Raw genomic sequence first — 22,780 nt, forward strand, 5'->3', positions numbered from 1 at the left:
TTGTGAGCCCTATATTTCTAGCTCTGTCCTATCTCCTGAGCTTTCTATCTTTACATATACTTTTTGGCATAATATTTCTACCAGAATGTCACATTAGCAGTGCAAATTCAATATGTCTAAAACCAAGCTTAATATATATCTCTAAAAGTTTGCAATCCTTTATTGACAAATCATTGTCACTTCTATCCCATGTTAAAATATTAGTGTGTACAGTTAGTATTTTCACTACAACCCCTGAGGGTGCCCTTCTCTCTTTACCTGCCCCCATTTCCTTAGCTCCATGATATCCCCAAACCCACCTAACACATTCAAACAGTGGCAGCAGGAAAAGATTCTCTAGCCTTTCCCACTTTTATTCCTTCTTTATCCCTTCGCCCCCAGCTTATGTCACTCAGAACTCAGTAGGCTGCTTGACTGCTCACATGGCTTAGTTGATATGGGAGTCATCAAATCTCTTCCTTCTGGTGAGATGTGAAGGACCACCAGGCCTTACCATCTTTCCTGTCCCTATGCCCTGCAGACCTCATCACTATCACTTGACTTATTGATGTAATCTAAGGACCTTTTGCCTTGCTTTCTGCCCCTTTGCTGAATCCTTAAGGACTTCTGTTTTTTTTTCTGTCTACCCTGCAACTGAAGGTTTTTTTTTTTTGAATGTGTTTCTTCAGGATGTCTGAGTGTGAACTCCTTATGAGCAGAGACTACTAACTTCTTTTTGTATTTCTAGCACTTAGCACAATGCTTGGTACCTAATAAGTGTTTAATATATGCTTTTTTAATCATTATCTCTTTTCCAATCACTATCAAACTAATTTTGCCTATTTGGTCATTACTGTGCTCAAAAACTCTTCAATATCTGCTCACCAAATAAAGTCCAAACTCCTTAGCTTGCTTTACAAGGCGCTCCACAAGCTACATATTCTCTATGTTGTAGTCAAACTGAATTGCAAATTAATCTTAGTCTAAGTACAGCTGTAGAGGTGGGAGGGTCCTTTGAAGTCATCTGGTCCACTGTCTTCCAGGAATTTACATTCTACCAATGGAATACAACACATATTCAGGTCAGTAAATACATGATCATTTGAGAAGGGAGACTCCTAACCATTGAGAGGATCCAGGAAAGTATCTAGATGGCACCTGAATGCAATCTTGTAGCAAGTGAAGGATTTATAGAAGTGAGAAAGCCCTGAGTTGCAGGCATGAAAACAGAAGATAAGAATGTCAGATTCGTCAAGTTTAGCTAGAACATAGTCTGTTTGAAGAGGAATAATGAAATTAGCCTGAAAAGATGGGTGAGGGCCATAGTATGAAGAGTTTTAAATACCAGAGTATTTTGTATTTTGTCCTAGAGACATATAAGAACCATCAAAGATTTATAGGGTGACATGGCTTGACCTGTTCCTTAATATTAGTTTGATAATAACTCAAAAGAGTCTGACCTATCCATCCCCACTGGAAAAACCCGTTGGAATAAAGAATTCCTGTTGTCTAGGCCAGTAGTGTCAAATTCAAATAGAAATCGATCCCTATTAGCCTGCAGGCCCCACATTGGCTATGAAAACCACAAATGAACATTGTGTTGTATTGTGTATTTATTTTCTTAAAACATTTCCCAATTACATTTCAGTCTGTTTCACTCAGAAGTTCTGCAGGCAGTTTAGGCTTTAACATGAGTTTAGATGTACAATCTAAAATACTTTGTTTGCCTATATATAAATACATGTATGCACATGCATCTGTGTTACACATGTGTATACAACACACTAAATATGCAGTCCTATGTATACATATATGTATGTGATACACATGGTACCTGTTTATTACATGCATGCATACATATATATGACTGACTGCAAATTGGAGAGTCGGGTCAGCCCATGATTAACACGAGACAGAAGAAGGCTGAGTGAATATCTGTTTGTAAATTGCAAAGCATCTATAAGGAAATTCAAATTTTTCCTCAGAACAAAAGTTCATCTTAGTAATACCAATATTATACCTGAGATTGGTGTTACAATAAAAATAAAAATAATGAAACCTAAACAACAGCATCCTTATTGTTAATAGTAATAGTTTGGCAGATATATAGAAGCTAGATTGGAGAAAGGGAGACTAGAAACAAGGAAGCCAGTTAGGAAGCAAGTACAGTCATACAAGTATAAGAGAAGATGAGTGCCTAAATTGGGGTAAAAGCCCTGTGCCTGGGGAAATAGGGGGACATTGAAATAAATGCTACTGAAGTAAAATCTGCCAATTGCTTAGTTATGGCACGATGAGTAAGAGAGAAGAATCAGTGTTGTCTTCAAGGTTACAAACCTGGATAATTAGAAGCATGGTCAAGAAGAAGGGAAGTTTGGAGGAAAGGTGGGCTTAGAATAGAAGATAATGAGTCAACTTCCAAGGCAATAAAAACATACTACTTCATTTGCATGTCTTTTATATATTCATCTTCAGTTATTTTGTCTTATAGATATCCTCCTTTAAGTCTTCTCTCAACTTTGTATTGTCCCAAGTATCTTGCATGGTGTTCTATATATGCTAGATATATAATAACAATAATAGTAACTAACCTGTAGTACTTTAAAGTTTGCATCATGCTTTCATAAATTATCTATGAGGAAAGGACTACTTGAGTAAAACTAAGGCTCAGAGAAGTTACTCACTTGACATGGTCATGGAGCTAGTTAAAAATAGGAAGTAAGATTTGAATCCATGTTTTCCTTACTGCAAGTTCAGCACTGTTGATTTATTGTAGATACAAATATTTTCAGCTCCCTCGTTGACATAACTATCATTATTGATTATGGTGATTTAATATCTGTTGTATTCTTAATCTAATGTTCATTTTTGGTTTTCTTATGGTTGTTCAATCTATAGGAGAGGTTTCAGTTTCCAGTTCAAGTGACAGATGTGTCTGAAAGTGCTAAAGACCTTATTCGAAGGCTCATTTGTAGCAGAGAACATCGACTTGGACAAAATGGCATAGAAGACTTTAAAAACCACCCTTTTTTTTCTGGCATTGACTGGGATAATATTCGTAACTGTGAAGCACCTTATATCCCAGAAGTTAGTAGTCCTACAGATACTTCAAACTTTGATGTTGATGATGATTGTTTAAAGAATTCTGTAAGTATTACATTAAGAAAACTTCTTACCTTTATGATTAAAACCTATGCTTTTGAATAGTTGAATATTTTAAAGACTTTAATAGTTTATAGGAATTTCACTTGTACTGACTTTTTGCTTTTTATCAAAAGGCATTTATTCTATTCATTTTTACATATACATGTGGTATCATTGGGGAAAATGATTCGCTTAAATGTTCACAATTGTAAAAATTAGTTATATTCTCATTTCCCCTAATTTACACTTCTCTTGTCACCACCATTCTCCATGTCACCCAGGCTCATAACTTTAGTGTTATCTTTGACTCTTCCTCCTTTACATCCAAACAGTGGACAAGTCCTGTCAGTTCTACAATCATTTATTTAAATACTCACACTGTAGTTATTTACCCTTGTATTAGGTATTCATGATACAGAGACAAAAATGAAACAGATGCTAATTTTAAGGAGCTTAAATTCTGATAAATGTATATAGCATGTATACATGTAACTAAATAAAAAATGTATACGAAGTAATTTCAGGTGAGTGGAGTATCACTGAGAGATAAGTGGGAGGATCATGAATGGCCTCATATAGGAGATGGCACTTGAGTCTTACAAGGAATTAGGGATTCCAAGATGGGAGGATGAACAGAGAGAATATTTCAGTCATGGCACATGAAAGGTAGAGTACCTAGTTCAGGTAAGAACTTTCTCATCATTAGGGCAGTTAGAAGGAATATATATATACAGAGGGCACAGGTGTTAGTTGAATATGAAGGGATGAAATCTAAACAAATAAAGTTAAGGGGTGAGAGAGGAATGTATTGGGAGAAAGGGAAAAGGAGAGGTAGAATGGGTTAAATTATCTCACATAAAAGAGACAAGAAAAAGCTTTTACAGTGGAGGTTAATGGGGGGGGTTGAGAGGGAGTGAGTAAACCGCACTCTTATCAGAATTGGCTCGAAGAGGGAATGACATACACACTCAATAATTGAATACAGAAATCTATCTTACCTTACAGTAAAGTAAAAGGGGAAGGGGATCAGAGCAGGGGCGTGGAGTGAGGGGGGAGAGGTGTAATAGAGGGGAGGGCAGATTCGGGGAGGGGTAGTCAGAAGCAAAAGGCTTTTGAGAAGGGACAGGGTGAAAGGAGAGAGAGAATAGAACAAATGAGGGGGGAAATAGGATGGAGGGGGATACAGTTAGCAGTAATAACTCTGAAAAAAATTTTGAATCAAGTTTCTCAGTTAAAGGCCTCAGTTCTCAAACAGAGAACTGAGTCAGATTTATAAAAATAAGAGCCATTCCCCACTTGAAAAATGATCAAAAAATCTGAACAGTTTTTGGATGAAGTAATCAAAGCTACCTATACCATATGAAGAAATACTCCGAATCACTATTGATTGGAGAAACGCAAATTAAAACGATTCTGAGGTACTGCGTCATGTCTATTAGATTGGCTAATAGGACAGAAAAGGAAAATGACAAATATTGGAGATGTGTGAAAAATGAGACATTAATTTATTGTTGGTGGAGTTGTGAACTGATCCAACCATTCTGAGAACAATTTGAAACTATGTCCAAAGGGCTATAAAACCATGCATACCTTTTGGCCTAGTAATACCACTCCTAGGTTTGTATCCCAAAAGAGATTAAAAAAAAAAAAAACCAAAAAGGAAAAGGACCTATATGTACAAAAATATTTATAGCAGCTCTTTTCTGGTGGAAAACATTTGAAATTGAGAGGATGCCCATCAATTGGGGAATGGTTGAACAATTGGTGGTATGTGATTACAATGGAATACTATTGTGCTATAAGAAATGATGAGCAGGATGCTCTTAGAAAAACCTGGAAAGACTTGCAGGAACTGATGCAAAGTGAAATATACTGTGGACAAAGTAACAGCGATATTGTGAGATGATCTGCTGTAAATGACTTAGCTCTTCTCAGCAATACAATGATCCAAGACAACTCAGAAGGACTTCTGATGAAAAATGCTATCCTTCCCCAGAGAAAGAACTGCTGGTATCTGAATATAGATTGAAGCATACTCTTTTTTACTTTCTGTATTTCTCTTGAGGGGTGGATTTTTTTTTGGTCTATGTTTTCTTTCACAAAATGACTAATATGGAAATCTTTTGCATGACTTCACATGTATAACCTATGTCAAATTGCTTGCCTTCTCAGTGAAGGAGAATGGGGAGGGAAGGGAGAGAATTGAGAACTCAAAGGTTTTAAAAATGAATGCAAGAAATAATTTTTACATGTAACTTGGGAAAAATAAACTACTAAATAAAATGTTTTTAAAATGACCATTTTTAGTGAACAGCATTGTGGTTAAAAGTATTTAATTTAAAAATATACTTTACTATCATGTTTAATTTAATTACTTCAGTTTAAATTATTGTGACACTTCAGCTGTTTTTGCAGTATAGAGAATGTCAAATTAGAAAGAGAATTGAGTCTGTTAGCCAACATTTATTTTCTATTTTTTTTTTTTTTTTTTAGGCAGTTGGGGTTAACTGACTTGCCCAGGGTCACACAGCTAGTAAGTGCGAAGTGTTTGGTCTGAGGCCAGATTTGAACTCAGGTCTTCCTGACTCCGGGGCTGGTGCTCTGTCTACTGCGCCACCTAGCTGCCCCATAGACAACATTTATTAAACCACTTCTATGTGACTATCACTGTGCTAAATGCTAGGAATACAAAGAAAGAAAAAAAAAACATTTCTGCTCTCAAGAAGTCCAATGGGGGAAACAACATGTAAACAACCATGTACAGACAAGCTTTATACAAGATAAGTTGGAAATTATCAATAGAAGGAAGGTGCTAGAGTTCAGGGGCATCTAGTGCAACACATAAGTAAAAGAGAAAAATGTCTATCTTCTAAAACTTGCCCATCAAACAATTCTTTGCTTGCAGACCTCTAAAGAAAGGAACTCACTATTTCTGATCTAGCCCATTCCACTTTTGGATTGCTGTAATTATTTGGGACATTCTCTTTACATCAGCACTAAATTGCCTTTGCAACTTCCATCCATCCATTCATCTTATTAACTTCTGTCTTCTGGAGCCAAGAATAAAAAGTATAATTCCTCTTCAATCTGACCATTTCCTTAAATTTTTTTTGTGTATCTTTCCTCTCTATTCCCCTCCTGCTAAGTCTCATATTTAGGCAGTAAACATTGTGTATTATGTACCAATTACTGTGCTAAACACTGAGGCTACACAGAAAGGTAAAAGACACTCCTTGATCTCAAGGAGCTCACAGTCTAATGGAGGAGACAATATGCAAACTACATACAAACAAGTTATATACACAGTGGTGTCAACTCAGTGAGAGCCACTAATCTGTACATAAGGGTCCCTGTGACTGCATGTTGACTTAGTTTTAAAATGTAATATTTTCTGTTTTATTTTTAAATTTCCCAATTAAGAAATTTTAAATAATTTTTGATGGATGTTTTCTATTTCTTATATCACCGTTGTATCCCTACATATCTTTCACCTTCAACCTTTCTCTAAGAAGCATCCCATATAACAAATAGTAGGGGTTTTTTAGAGGGGGGAAATTAGCGTAAGTGGTTAATACATTGAGAAAGTCAGAAAACATTTGCAGTGTGTAACACATTGGTGTTATTGCACAGGTGGATCTGCCACCTCTACCCTAGTGTAGTTTGGGAATATCTTCTGATATCTCTTCATTCAAGTCTCACCTGATCCTTATAATTTTGTTACATTTACTTTTGATTTATTGGTATGTCATTGTTATTTCTATTTACATTGCTATAGTTACTGTGTATATTGTTTTTTTGGCTCTGCTCACTTCACTCCACATCATTTCATGTAGCTCTTTCCATGCTAAGCTGTATTCATCACATAAATAATTTCTTATAGTACAATAATATTCCATTACATTCACCTACCACAATTTGTTTAGCCAGTTCTCAATTGATGGGCATCTGTTTTATTTCCAATTCTTAGCTATCTCCAAAAGTGCTATTATAAATATTTTGTTTAAATATATGGGGACTTTTTTCTTATTGATAGCATCCTTGGAGTATAAACCCAGTAATGGAGATTCAAAGTATATGTATATTTCAGTCACTTTATTTGCATAATTCCTAATTGTTTTCCAAAATGGATGTACTATTTCATAGATCCACCAACATTGTATCAGTGTACCCATCTTCCCACAATGACTTTTTTGTCATTTGTGCAAATTTGCAGGGTGTGAGGTGAAACCTCAAAATTGTTTTGATTTTAATTTCTCTATTATTATCGTGATTTGGAGCATTTTTTTTCATGTGATGAATAGTTTACAATTCCTCTTTTAAGAACTGTTTTCATATTTCTTGGGGAATGGCCATTAATCTAATTCATATTTATTAACTACGTATCTGGGACACCAAACCTTTATAAGAGAAATTTGACATAAAGTTTTTGTTTTGCTTCCTCCACCTCTTTGACCACTTCCCATATGCTAGACACATCAATATTGTCTCTGCAGGAAGCTTCAAGTAGTCAATTATTCTATCTTTTGTAATTGCTTCTATCTCGTTTGGTTTAGATTACATCTCCTACCCATGGCAGTGAGAGGCACATGATCTGTTTTTCTTCTAATTTTTTTTTAATAGTATGAGCTTTAATTTTAAGGTTGCATCCATTTAGAATGTATTGTGGAGTGTGTGGTTGGTCTAAGCCCATTTTCTGCTGGATTGCTTTCCAGTTTTCCCAGCAGTTTTTATCAAATGATGAGTTTTCCCCTAGGTAATATGTTTCCTCTTTATCAAACATTGTGTTATTGAGTTCTGTTGTTTCTCAGTCTCCCTTGTCTAGTCTGTTCCATTGATCTATCTCTCTAGTTTTTTTTTTTAAACACATACCAGATGGTTTTGATGACTGACTGCTGCTTTATAATGTAGCTTAAAGTCTGGAAGTGCTATTCTTTGTCCTTACTTCTTTTCATCATTTCTCTTGATATTCTAGATCTTTTGTTTTTCCAAATGAATTTTATTACTTTATCAGGCTCTATAAAGTATTCTTTTGGCAATTTGATTAGTGTAGCATTAAAAGTGTAAATTAATTTTGCTAGTGTTGTCATTTTTATTTTATTAGCATGACCTGCCTACCTATGAGTACTGAATTTTCCTCCAGCCATTTAGGTTGTTCTTTGATTCTTTAAGGAATATATTGTAATTGAATCTATACAAATCTTTTGGTTGCTTTTGGAGGTTGACCTTTAGATATTTAATGTATTTTGTTGTTATTTGGAATGGAATTTCCTTTGCTATTATTGCTTTCTCTTTTTTATTATTATTATATAGAAATGCAGTTGATTTTTGTGGATTTACTTTGTAGCCTGCAAATTTGCTGAAGCTATCCATTGTCTCAGTATCTTTGTTGATTCCGTGGGGTTTTCCGAGTAAACTATCATGTCATTTGAAAATGGAGGTAGTTGTATCTTTGCTTTACCCATCTTTATTTGTTTAATTCCTTTCTCTTATCTTATTGCTATTGCTAACATTTCCAGTGCTATATCAAATAATAGAGAGAGTGGGCATCTTTGCTTCCCTTTTGTATTTATTGGGAAAAGCTCTATATATTATTATATTATCATATATTATGTATTATGCGTATAATGTTTGCTTTTGGTCCCTCTAGGCCAGGGGTGGGGAACCTGGAGCCTCAAGGTCCTCAAATGTGACTCTGTGATTGAATCCAGACTTCACAGAACAGATCCCCTTTATAAGAGGATTTGTTCTGTAAAACTTGTATTCAGTCAAAAGGCTGCACCCAAGGACCTAGAAGGCCACATGTGGCCTTGAGGCCACAGATTCCTCACCCATGCTCTAGGCTTATACTTTGTAAGGTTTTTAGCACAGAATGGAATGTCCAGGAGACATCTTAAACTCATAGTGTCTAAAAAAGAACTCATTATCTTTCCCCCTAAGCCTTTCTTGCTTCCTACCTTCCCTTTTATTATAGAGGTCAGCAGCATCTTCCTAGCCCCTCAGGCTCACAACTTAAGTATCATACTTGACTCCTCATTTTCTCAAAGCCTTTCCTCCTTACCATATTCAGTCTTTTGCCAAGACTTATTGATTTCTCTCCTATCATATTGACACCACTCTATACAGGCCTTCATCACCTCATCCCTAGAGTATTGCAATTATCCTGCAGGTAGATCTGCCTACCTCTGCCCATTCCAGTCTGTCCTCCATGTAGCTACCAAAGGAATTTCCTAAAGTATAGTATATAGTATATACTATCAATGTACAGGTCTGTCTTTGTCACCACTCTACTCAGTAAATTCCAGATGACTCCCAGTCACTTCCAGAATCAAACAGAAAATCATCTGTTTGGTGTTCAAAGCCTTTCTTAATCTAGCCCTCATTCTTCCTCCTACCTTTCCAGTTTTCTTATACTTTATTCCCTGCCACATACTTTTCAGTTCAATGACACTAGCCTCCTTGCTGTTGCACAAACAAGACATTCCATCTCTCACTACCAGGCATTTCTCTGGCTGTTCCTCATGCCTGGAATGGTTTCCTTCCTCACGTCTGCCTGTTTTCCCTGGCTTCCTTCAAGTCCCAACTAAAAACTCATCATCTTTTCACAATTTCTCTTAATTCTAGTGCCTTTCCTCTTTTAATCATTTCCTGTTTATTCGTACATATTTGTTTGCTTGTTTCCCCCATTAAATTGTGAGCTCATTGAGGGCAGGGACTGTGTTTTGCCTCTTTTTGTATCCCTAGTGCTTAACACAGTACTTGGCACACATAGTAGGTGCTTAATAAATGTTTGACTCTCATTCCCACCCCCCATTGTCTTTCTTTTTCTTGATATTTTATTTTGTCCCTTTACATGTCAAAATGATTTTTACATGTTTTTTAAAATTTTGAGTTCCCTTGAAAAAAAAAAAAGGGGCAGCTAGGTGGCACAGTGGATAGAGCACCGGCCCTGACGTCAGGAGGACCTGAGTTCAAAGGCAGCCTCAGACCAAACACTTGACACTTACTAACTGTGTAACCCTGGGCAAGTCACTTAACCCCAATTGCCTAAAAAAAAAAAATTGAGTTCCACATTTTCTCTCCCTTTCCTCCTCCCTTCTTGAAAAGACAAGCAATTTTATATAGATTATACATGTGCAGTCATGTAAAACGTATTTCCATATTAGTCATATTATGAAACAAAACATGAAAAAAAATAAGGATAGTAAAAAAGTATGCTTTGATCTACATTCAGACTCCATCATTCTTTCTCTGGAGGTGGATAGCATTTTTCATTTTAAGTCTTTTGGGAATTATCGTAGATCTTTGTATTGCTTGAGAATAGCTGATTCATTTGGTCTGTCATTCTACAGTATCTGCTGTTACTATAACAATGTTTTCCTGGTTCTACTCATTTTACTTTGCATTAGTTCATGTAAGTCAGGTTTTTCTGAAAGCGTCTTGCTTATCGTTTCTTATAGCACAGTACTATTTCATCACAGTCAAATGCCACAACTTGTTCAGCCATTCCTCAGTTGATGGACATCCCCTCAATTTCCAATTCTTTGCCACTACAAAAAGAGCTACTATAAATATTTTTGTATATATATAGGTCCTTTTCCTTTTTTTTTTTTTTCTCTTTGAGATACAAACATAATAGTGGTATTGCTAGGTCAGAGAGTATGCAGTTTATTAGCCAGTTGGGCATAGTTCCAAATTGCTCTCCAGAATGGTTGGATCAGTTCACAACTCTACCAACAGTGCACTGTTATCTCTATTTTCCCACATTTCCTCCAGCATTTATCATTTTCCCATTCTGTCATGTTAGCTGATCTGAAAAGTGTGAAGTGGCAACTAAGAATTGTTTTAATTTGCATTTCTCTAATCAGTAGTGATTTAGAGCTTATATTTTCTTGTGACTATAGATAGCTTTGATGTCTTCATCTGAAAACTGCCTGAAATATCATTTGACCATTTATCAGTGGGGAAATGACTCACATTTTTATAATTTTGACTCAATTCTCTATAATATTTGAGAAATGAGGCTGTTGTCAGATAAACTTGCTGTAAAATAATGTTTTCCAGATTTTCTGCTTTCCTTCCAATGTTGGCTACATTGTTTTTGTTTTGTGAACAGCCTTTTTAATTTAGCATAATCAAAAGTACCTATTTTATATCTTGTTTGGTCATAAATTCTTTCCTCATCCATAGATCTGACAGGTAAACTATTCCACGCTTCCCAAATTTCCTTATGGTATTGCCCTTTAGGTCTAAATCATGTACCTGTTTTGACCTTATCTTGGTAGATGGTGTGAAATGTTGATCTATACCTAGTTTCTGCCAAACTATTTTCCAGTTTTACCAGTGGTTTTGTCCATGAATTTTTAAAAAGCTTGGATCTTTTCTTTATCAAACACTAGATTACTGTGGTCAATTACTACTGTATATTGTGTACCTAATCTGTTTCCCTGATCCACTTATCCATATATTTTGTAGCTAGTACCAGATTGTTTCGTTTTGATGATTATTGTTTTGTAATACAGTTTGAGATCTGGTACAGCTATGCTACCTTCCTTCACTTTTTTTTTTTTCATTAATTACCATGATCTTCTTGATCTTTTGTTCTTCCAGATGAGTTTTTGTTATTATTTTTCTAGCTGCATAAAATAATTTTTGGTAGTTTGATTGGTATGTCACTGAATAAATTAACTTAGGTAGAATTGTCATTTTTTATTATATTAGCTCACTCTACCCATGATGAGCAATTAATATTTTTCCAGTTCAAATCTAATTTTATTTGTGTGAAAAGTGTTTTTTAATTATATTTATAAATATGTCCATATGGTTCTTGGGTTTGTCTTGGCAGGTAGACTCCCCAACTGTATTGTCTACAGTTACTTTAAATGAAATTTCTCTTTCTATCTCTTGTTATTGGATTTTGTTGGTAATATAAAGATATGTTGATGATTTATGCAGGTTTATTTTATATCCTGCCACTTTGCTAAAGTTGTTAATTATTTCAATTAGGTTTTTAGTTTATTCTCTAGGACTCTTTAAGTATGCCATCATATTATCTCTCACCTACACATAGATATGTCTCAAATCTATATGTTCAGCTCTTCTCCCTTTTGTGAACTTTATTACCTAACAGGACTATTCCCTGATCAATTTCACCAGCTTGATGTGCCATGAGTATCACATATTCTCTATGTTCAGAAAAGAATTCATGATCTCTATTCCTTCTTCTATTTTTCAATTCACTTTATGATAACATTACCCTTTCAGCTACTTAGGTTTGCACCATTAAAGCCATCCTTCACCCTTTGTCTTCCTTATCCTTCACCATATCCAGTTAGTTGTCTAATCTTTTTAATTCTTCCTTTAAAATATTTCTCATATCTGTCTTTTACACTTAAATCACTCTACAGTGCTTTGATCACAGTTCTTAAATCTTTCAGAGTTGTTTATCTTTACAATTCTATTGCCTGGTTCTGCTCACTTCACTCTTCATCCAATTCATATTTTCCAAGATTTTCTGAAATAATCTCATAATTTCTTATAGGACATTAATTTGCCATTACCTTCATATATTGCTATTTTTTCACATCTCCAATTAATGGACACATATAAAGTCATTATAATAGTCCATGAGAAATATGATTAATATAGAGTGTCATTTGGAAACAGAAGCATATTGAGGTACTCATTAATTCCAGGGAGTCCATCTTCTACTTATAGTTAATTTCTGAACTTCCTCCATAAAAATAATGAACATTTTTTGCCAGTATAAATCTCTATTTTATGCCTTACTGGATATTGATTATTGGTAGCTTATCAAATTTATCTATTTTGTTGCTTCTGCCAAAGAGTTTTGTACTATCTTACCATATATATAGGAGATAATCTTGTTACAGAAGCACTTTTAAGGCTACAATTTGCTCTGCCAAATTAAATACCTTCTTATAGGTCAACAATACACAGGATATTCTAAAAATCTTAGTTCAGTTTTAAGCTCTTGAAGCAGCTTGAATAGCTTAAAACTATACTACCTTTAACAATTCACATGTTGGTAAATAGATTTTGTTTTTGGTTTTTTGGGGGGGGTATATCTATTAAGATATAGTTAATTTCACTTTTATACCCTATGTTTACCATATCTAACACTTTCAGTTTTTTCAAGAAAATGTTCATGATAAGGAGCCCTAAGGCCTATATGTGGTTCATGACATTTTGATCTCTTTTGTTTCTTAATCCTAAACCATATTTTCCAACCTTTTTCTTTGTCCTGTCCAGTTCCCATCTGTGTCTGGAAGATTCAAGTTATATGTTGATTCAATTAGTGAATCATCTTGAGTTCTTATGGAATTTATCTGTCTCCTCATCCTCTGTTATCAGATTTTGGTTGCCTAAACTGCAGTCATTTTCAGCGTGCAAGGTCAGATGACCGAGTTTCCCATGATGTTTTTTACTGTCTCTGTTACAGGATGAAGTTAACTAATTTGATTCTTTTATTTTGTTGCCTATGGAGTACCTATGAGCCTCTTTTCTTCTCAGCTGCAATTTCTTTTATCTCCTTGCTTCATTTAAAGCAAAAATAAATAAAGTTTTGTATAACTTCCTTTTTCAGAAGTTTCTCAGCTTATCATTGAACAAGGATTTCATATTTGAAGTACTCTCATGCTTCTGGACAGAGTAAAAGACTGTTATTAATAACATCCTCTGCTTCCTTTGCTTTTCCTTCCGAAAGCTTTATTACTGCTTTATTTTTTATATAACAGTCATTTCCATATATTAACCCCTTCTCCTATTGAATGCCCTCTTGTAACAAAAAAATGTTAGTAAGACCAACCAGTAAACAGCCGTGTCTATCATCTTATACAAGAGTGAGGAAAACATTAAAACTTCTTAAGTGTCATATTTTCTCAATCCATTTTCTGTCACAGAATTTCCCTTTCTGTTTCATTCTGTTCTTTGGGTTATTTTTTTTTTTTAATTATGTGTTAAGCTAGTATTTCACTCAATCAGGGGAAGCAATAGAATGTCACAAAAAAATATGTCTGAATCAGAGGAATGACACTGATTTTTATTTATGGTATAAACCATTGCATAGTAGAGAGAGAAATAGAGAAAATCTGCAATGGATATATGCAGTCATTAGGAATGTGTCATTTGTTTTTAGTACTTTACATAAGATTTTGAAATCATTTTATAATACTAAGTACTAAAATTTTTTTCATTTTTTTCCAGGGGAGGAAGAAGATATATTAATTGAAAGAGTCATAGAATTATTTGCTGTTGTTGTTTGTTCTTTCTTTTCAAAGAGGACTAGGGATATCACAGGTAGATGTCTTGACTTGCTTATGAATTGGATATAAGTGAGGCAAAGTTGTACAAAGTCTTTAGCCTCTCTCTTCCAGAGTCATAGAAGTCAAGTGGCAAGACAGAAATCAAGATGACTGTTGATGATCTGGCTGACTTTGGCATCTTCAGTGTCTGACCAGGCTTTAAGTGCTCCACAGAGCCTGCTTCAGCTGTCTTCATGGCCATTGGAACAAATTGTTCTTGTCTGTCCATTCTGCCTGCGGGAGTCTTCACGTGGGTGGGGTAGTCATCCTCCTAACTCCTAACTGTCTGACAGGTTTGAAGCCTGTTGGTTACCCTCAACCTGGTTTAGCTCAGTTTTGGCCCATCTATTAAGATGGTTTTACTGGGGTGTGGCCGCTGCACATGCTACAGCTTCTTGGAGCCACAGTACGGTAGGATCAGACAGTCAGACTCTTTAGTATGCTATTGAAATATGTTGTATTTTTTTGGATGAGTCTCTGACTGGTTTGTGGTACTTGGGACCCTTGAAAGAATGTGTGCTATAGTAAAAGCAAAGAACTTTTAAAAAATGTATCCCCTGGGCCTAAGATTGTTTATTGTAGTTAATCTGAATTTGCTACCTTTGTGTTGTTTTTGTTTACATTATGGTAGGCATTGCTTATATGTTATTTACTTTTATTTACTTTGCTGGCATAAATTTGTAAATGTCTTCTGGTGTATAAATTACTCATATTTGTAATTACATACATGTATTCCATGACATTGATACACCACAATTTATTCGACCACTCACTGGTCAATGGATACTCATTTTGCTTCCTCTTCCCCCCTCTACCCCAAAATCTGACCATAAGTATTTTTATATCCATGGGATCTTTCCCACATTTTTTTCTTCTTTTTGTCCTCAACCTTAGTATATATGCCTAGCAATAGAATGTCTGGGTCAAAAGATATGGATATTTCAGTTACTTTCTTTACCTAATTCTTAATTACTTTCCAGAATGGTTAGACCAATTTCCAGCTACATCAGCAACCCATTAGTTTGCCTATCTTTCCACAACACCTCCAAACATTTACTATTCCCATCTTTTGTCATCTTTGCTACTTATTTTTTGTATGAGATAAAACCTCATGCTTGGTTGTTTTGATTTTCATTCTTTTATAATTGGTGATTTAGATCATTCTTTCAAATAGTTGTCAGCAGATTGCAGTTTTTTTGAGAACTAGTTGTTCATATCCTTTGACCATATCCTTTGACCATCATCCGTTAATTTAATGACTCGATCTTATATAGTTGTTAATTTTCTATAAATCTTGAGTAGTAGTCTCTTATTAAAGATATTTATACAGAGATTTTTTTTCACAATTGACTTCATTCTTTTGCAAGTTGTTTTAATTTTGTTCATTCATTGTCCTCAATTTCATGTAATCTCAATTAAAGAGTTTATATGTTGTAATTGCCTCTCTCTATATATGCATGTCTTATATATTAAAATTTCCCCCTTCTTTCCACAATTACAATATGAGTTCCTTAAGTGTATGGACAATTATTTTTTTTTTTATTTTTTTATTGCTTTTTTTTTCCAGTGGCCAGTGCTTAACACAGTGTCTGGCACATAGTAAGCACTTAATAAATACATATTGACCGTTTTTAAGAATTTACTTTCTAACATAGCTGTGCAATATATCTCTTGTAGTTTTCTTTTTTATAGTATCATGTTTAATATTCAGAATGTATATTCATTTTGAGTTTATTGTGGTGTGTGGTATAAGATGTTCATCTACATCTAATTTCTGCCAGACTGCTTTCTGGTTTTCTCAACAGTTGTTGTCAAATAGAGAGTTCTTCCTCAAGTAATTTATGTTACTGCATTTTATAGATACTGGGTTACTATTGTTTTATTATTTCAGATTGTTTCTAGTCCGATGTGTTCCATTGGACCGCTTTGTTTTTTAACATGTTCCAGGTAGTGTTGTCTTTATAATACAGTTTGAGGTCTGGAAAGTGTTGTTTTTTTTTTCCAATCTTTTGTTTCCTTGTTGCATGTGACCAGTAGTACTATCTCTGGGCCAAAGGGTACTTACATTTTAGTGACTTTTCTAAATTTTTCCTAGGAATAGTTAGATTACATCTCTACTCATCATTTATTAATGTCTTTTCACAACCCTTTGAACCTTGACTATTTTTTTCTTTTATCATCTTTGCCATTGTGAGTTTTTCCCTTTTATTCTTCTGCTACTACTTTAGGAATGAAAGGAGTATACTCATTGAGGACTAAAAGCAATTTTTAAGAAATAATTCCTTCCTATAGCCATAGTATTCATTTCCGACTGGCGATGAGCCTCCCCATGTGTAACTGGACTGAGTGGTCCTCAGAAAGCAGACATAATTTGTTGCTAGGCTTGTCCCTGAAGAGTTTCCGGCATGATCAAACCTTCAAGAGTCTGTACTCTACTGGTCTAGTCCTCAAAAATACAGGGTAGCCTCCATGTCTAGATGAAGCATTGGAGTCAGAATTTTATGGAGGATTAGGAGTAAAAACAATTCTGAATCTTGAAGGTTGTATCTGGCAGAAACTTTGCCCACATCCATAAAACAACCACTTTCATGTCAGTTATTCTTGGAAGTGCATTTCTATCAAGTAATTGTGCATTTTTCCAAATTCATGAATTAAACTAAACTTATGGGTTAAAATCATACTAAAGCATTGAAAAAGTAGAATGTCTAAACGTGGGCACTTTATTAGATCTGTTAATTTGAAAATTGTGTCTTGTTTTCAAAAGTTATATTCTTATTTTAGGATTGTCTATGCCCTGAATTTTAGATTTCCATGCTCTTCATACTTTTAGCCACATTAGGGGTATTTTCAAATATGTAAAATTTATCCAACATTTACCAATCTTTTTCACAGTCTGATGAATATAAGGTGAAGTGTTAGTTGTTTTGATTCTCTTTTAATGATTTGGGACATTTTTATGTGGTTGTTGATACTTATGATTTTCACCTTTGAGAACTGCCCTTCATATCCTTTGGCTTTTTAATCTGTCAGGGAATTGTCCATTTTTCTTATGTATTTGTATAATTCCTGTCTGTAGTTTGAATGAGAGATCTTTTTCAGTGATGTTTGCTATGAAGATTTTTTTTTTCTATTGAACACCTTCTCTTCTACTTGCATTTCATTTTGTTTTTGCAAAAGAGTGGTGCAGTTAGCTTGAAGAGAGATGTGGTTTATTTTTTTTTTAGTTTTTATTTTTTTTAGGCAATTGGGGTTAGGTGACTGCCCAGGGTCACACAGCTAGTAAGTGTCAAGTGTTTGGTCTGAGGCCGGATTTGAACTCACGTCCTCCTGACTTCAGGGCTGGTGCTCTATCCATTGTGCCACCTAGCTGCCCCAAGAGAGATGTCGTTTAGAACAAATACTGAGGCAAGTGCAGTAGATAGGCAACTAGAGAAAAGCAAAAGGATTATAATGCAGCACTAGTGGCTCATTTGAGATTATATAACATAAGTCTGTAGTGGTCTCAGCATAAATGCATAACCTCATTTACAGCATTCAGTAGAAAGAAGTTGAGAAGAGGATGATGGGATATCATGTCACAGGGTTCAGGTTCAATAAGATGGTGGCTGAAGAGGAGTGAAAGTACAATCATGGAAATTGAGGCAGTTGCTGAGTTGGAAAGTCAAACTACTTGACTTTAGTGAAGTACTAAACATAGTACCGAAGCTCTCAAGTAGAAAGAGACAGAGTTTGGGGTGAAGAGTAAGTCTATGTACTAAGTAGTAAAGTCTGAGAAAGAAAAAATAGTTGAGGGAATCATAGATAGCTGTCACAAAAATCTGAATGGAGTGAACCTTAAAGGAGGAAAAGTTGCTGAGTAACGGTTTCAGGAAAAGTGTCTGAATGTGTCACTGAGTAGTAAGGAAATATCTGTTTTTCATCCTGGATCAATGTATTGAAGGTGTTGAAAATTCTATACTATGTGTTTTGAGCATAAGCTTAAATTAATAGAAGCAATTTTTATTAATTTTGATAAACCTAATTCTAAATATTACTGCTTAGAGATGTCCAAAGACCTAACTCAAGCCTCTGAAGATCTCCTCACACAAGCCATTTTAGACTTGCAGTTTATAATTCATTCAAAAAAATAGACATTTAACAGTCGTGATAGAGTGCAGCATCAATTTAGGTAACAGTTCAAGTGAGTTTGCTTCATCAAACACAACAGTAATCACTTGACTTTTGGCACATCCTAGAGCAGATGTCCTTAATTTGGGGTACCTAAAACTTTTTTAAAATTTTTTTATAATTGTGTTGAAAATTCTATACTACGTGTTTTGAGCACAAGCTTGAATTAATAAATTAATAAAACTACTTTGAAAAATCAGCACTATTAATCTAGTGGAAATTTCTTTTAATGAAAACATCAAACTCCTAAATAATCTTAAATTCACTTTTAAAAGGCACCTCTCAGAGGGGTAAAGTTCCCTTGTGTATAGGAAAATGATAGCATATGAGAGGAAAAGGAATTGTTTAACAATATGAAGGGATTCTAGAGAGCACAGTGATAGGGAAGGGCACGTTCAGAAAGGGACTTGGAAGGGGGAGGGCTGAGGTGGTTGCTGATGCTTAACAGGAAAGTAGTAGCCCCAGCAGAAACCTAGTGAGCTTTTACCTATAAATCACTGATACTGAGAAGGGAAGGGGAGGAGTATTTACTAGTTATTGAACTATATAGATGTCTCACTCTTCCCAGTAGCAATGGTGGATGTGCCACTGGACCTAAATGTTATATTAATTTTATTTGGTGAAATGGGGTAGGAACCTCTGGTTCTAGAAAGAACTTAGTTGCCAGGTTGCTTGGGGGTAAATGGAGTCCATGTGGCAATCTGTTACCTTACTGCTCCTACAGCTGAGGCATAGTTGATTTACCTGTCTTCCATAGGTAGAGGTAACTCTGTCCTCGTCCCCTGTTGGGACAGTGATTTGATTATCACATTTGATTTCACACACTGGGAAAGTGTGTGAAACTCTGGTCCTGGACCAGCTACACTGGGCAGATAGGGTCCTGGCGGCCAGATCTCAAGGGGCATAACATTCTCAGTGGCTGTAGAAAGCTAAGGCACAATTGATTTGCTCACAGTCCCATTAGCATCTAGAATAACTTTTCCTCAGGTAACTACTGTCATTTGAGAACCAGCTTAAGTCTGGGTAGGCTTGTCAACAGAAAGCTGAGTATCAAATGATGGAATTTGTTTTGCCTTAGCAAATAATGAAAGATAATTCACTGAGGCATAGAAGGTTACAGTCTACTTTCAACAGGGTGGAGTGCCAGTACTGATGCAATCTTGGATTTGTTAAAGTATATACTAATATAAATGAACTTCTGTGACATACTCTGCAGGTAGTACTTATCATTCATCCTGTGTTCTTTCCTTCTCAGGAAACGATGCCCCCTCCAACCCATACTGCATTCTCTGGTCATCATCTGCCATTTGTTGGTTTTACATATACTAGTAGCTGGTAAGTTTGAAATGTTTAAAAAAAAAGTTTTACTAGGTTAAAAGCAAAGTGATATGAATTTAAGTTTTAAAAATCTAAGATGATCTACTGGAAATCCTTCTAATTTGAAAAATGTTGGTGATATAACAGTATCTTAAAGGTTTTATTGTTTAATGGATTAACTCAGTTTCAGTATTTATCTCAGTCTTCTCACAGAAAAGTTTGGGTAGATATTTTTAAATTTCTTAAAATGTTTGGACGTACTTCTAATTCATTTGTTAATTTATTAAAAATCTATAAGGAAAATTTGCATTGAGGTTAATGAATGTTGAGAGTAGAGGGTTTTAATGAGTTCTTAATAAAATTTCTCCCTCTTCACAACAGATATAGTGCATAACCTACAATTATCTCCACTGTATCTTATCCCATCATATGTTGTTTCCTATTAACTGTAGGTTCATAGTAAAACTGACTCTACCAATTCCTTTCTTTGCCTTTCCAAGGAGAAATTGTGGACTTTCCTTCCATTTTGCTACAGCTTGATTTTTTTTCCCCCTTCATTTTGTTTATTGGGAGAATGTTAAGATTGATATGATTCAGTTCCTCCAGCTCTATGTTTCACTCTTTGGCTGTTGAACAGTGTGATCTCACATTCAGAGAACCAATAGTCGTGTTATATTTTATACTCAATACTCAAATGTATCCCGTAATCTCATTGACTCAATTTTCTTCAACCGTGCAAATCACAGCCCAGCTGTAACCCACCCATCCTATAGTACTCTTGTCCATGTTATTTCAAAAATCCATCCCAGGGTGTCTGCTGAGCATAATGGAGGCCCTCCTTGCTTTACCCTAACGTTACAAGAGTATCAATACCTCAAGTATGACTTTAGATATATACCTGTTATCCCTCATTCTTGCCATCTGACCAGCCAGTCTTACCTTTTTAAGCTTATAGGTGCTCTAAAAACTGTTTCTTGTCATCTTCTTATGCCTTTTCTGCTTCTCTGCCACTGCCTCTGTTGAATCAGAAAGGGCCTGCACAGTATTAGGGACTGTTATGTACTTTATTTTGTTTCATGGATTGTTATGAATAAAAAGTTCATTATCAAGTACTTAGGCAGTACATCAGAAAACAGACTTTGTCTTGTGTTAGGTCCATACTCTAAGCCTTTCCATTGCAAGCATAGTAGAACCCATTGGATCTTGCACTCAGCAGGCAAAGCCTTTGAGAACCCAAAGTTACATCTATGCCACAATGATGCATTTGACTAGGGCTTTTGTAGAAGTGACTATTAAATCAACATTTTTACAGGGTGTCCTAAAAGTCTTAATGCAGTTTTAGGTTTTTAAAGCTTTGTACGTTCTGTCCTTGATGACTTATGAGTGTAGAAATATATTTCATCCAACAGGAATTAAGGGAGAGATTAGTCAGAAGCAAAGCAAACTCTTAAAGATGGGACAAGAAACAAAGAGAAGGAAAAGCATAAGAGAAGAGGATGGAAGAAAATACGTAATTAACAATCATAACTATGACAATTAAATAACTAATAAAATGGAAAAGGATAGTAGAATGGATTCAAAACAAAATCTAACAAAATGTTGATTATAAGAAACCCATTTGAAGTAGAAAATAAACACAGGGTTTAAATAAGGTACTCGAGCAGAATCTATTACGCTTCAGCTGAAATGAAAAAGGAAGGGGTAGCAATTATGATTTCAGATAATACAATAGCAAAAAATAAAAAAGACCCAATTAAAAGAGATAAATAGGGAAACTACATTTTGCTAAAATGTACCGTACCAATGCTTCTTAAACTGTGGGTATTGATAATGAAAATAAATACTGTGCAGAGAAAAATAATTTCATACAGAAGTTTACTCGTCCCCATATGGATATAGGATCTTATCGATTTGAATATTCTCTTTAGTAACAAAGATAGCAACCTAATCATGCTGGTCCTTCTGTGGAACTCTTTTCCATGTCCTTCCATAAGTTTGCCAAGAGAGTCTCTAGACATTGGGAGACCATCTTTATTTTTTCCTGACAACACAAAATATCAGTGAAGTGCCACTTGTCACTGTAAAAGAAGTGTGATATATATTGGAAAGAACATTGGCTTTGGAAACAGAAAACTGCCTTTCTAAATCATCAGTCTGTCTTCCTTTTTCTATTATATATTTCCCTGACTTTTACTCCAGTTCTTCTTTAGAGTTTCTCTTTGTTTATATGTTGTAGCCTTATTAATACTGGAAAAATGTGACCAAGAAGTCATTAAGACTTACTATATTATATGCCTACTTTCCCATTGATGTGAAATTTTTATGAAAATTATTCATAGACAAGCTTTCAGAAGCAGTGTTCCCTAGAAAATCACATCTTCATCATCAGACCATTGACCAAAAGATGTAAAGATTGAAAGATCTTATTACTTATTGTTTATCACAAAAAATATTGGACATAGTAGAGCAAAATATCGTCTTAAAAGCTGTATTCCAACAATGTGGCTCAGAATTATTCAAGATTTCTTTTTTATTATTATTATTATTTTTATTTATTTTGAACTTAAATACAAAAAGACCAAAAAAAAAAAAAAAAACCAAACCCCAAACCATTTCCATGTTACACAGCACCAAAAAAGAGGATTCAATATAAACCCATAAATTTCCATTTCACGGTTTACTTTTTTTTTAAAGTTGTGTAATGAATATTACACATTGTTCTTAAAGCTACCCTGCTTTTCTATTCTTCCTTTAAGGGTTTTTTTTTTCCTACTGTGCATTTTTTTCTCTTCCCTCCTCTTACCCTAGAGAAGGCTACCATTAGACACAAATGTGTGTGTGTGTGTGTGTGT

At 34.9% G+C, this 22,780-nt stretch overlaps 1 protein-coding gene across 2 annotated transcripts in view; it reads left to right on the forward strand.

Annotated features, from left to right (window-relative positions):
- LOC114049604 (serine/threonine-protein kinase MRCK alpha) overlaps positions 1-22,780 on the forward strand; it is a 410,500-nt gene that overhangs the window by 232,417 nt on the left and 155,303 nt on the right. For both annotated transcript variants that reach the window (XM_027870863.1, XM_027870864.1), the window contains exons 8-9: positions 2,878-3,126; positions 19,867-19,946. In XM_027870863.1, the coding sequence (XP_027726664.1) occupies positions 2,878-3,126; positions 19,867-19,946 (329 nt within the window). The remainder of the gene's footprint in view (positions 1-2,877; positions 3,127-19,866; positions 19,947-22,780) is intronic.

This window comes from Vombatus ursinus, unplaced genomic scaffold, assembly GCF_900497805.2.
Source record: "Vombatus ursinus unplaced genomic scaffold, bare-nosed wombat genome assembly UNPS02014798.1, whole genome shotgun sequence".
Classification (NCBI taxonomy): Eukaryota; Metazoa; Chordata; class Mammalia; order Diprotodontia; family Vombatidae; genus Vombatus; species Vombatus ursinus.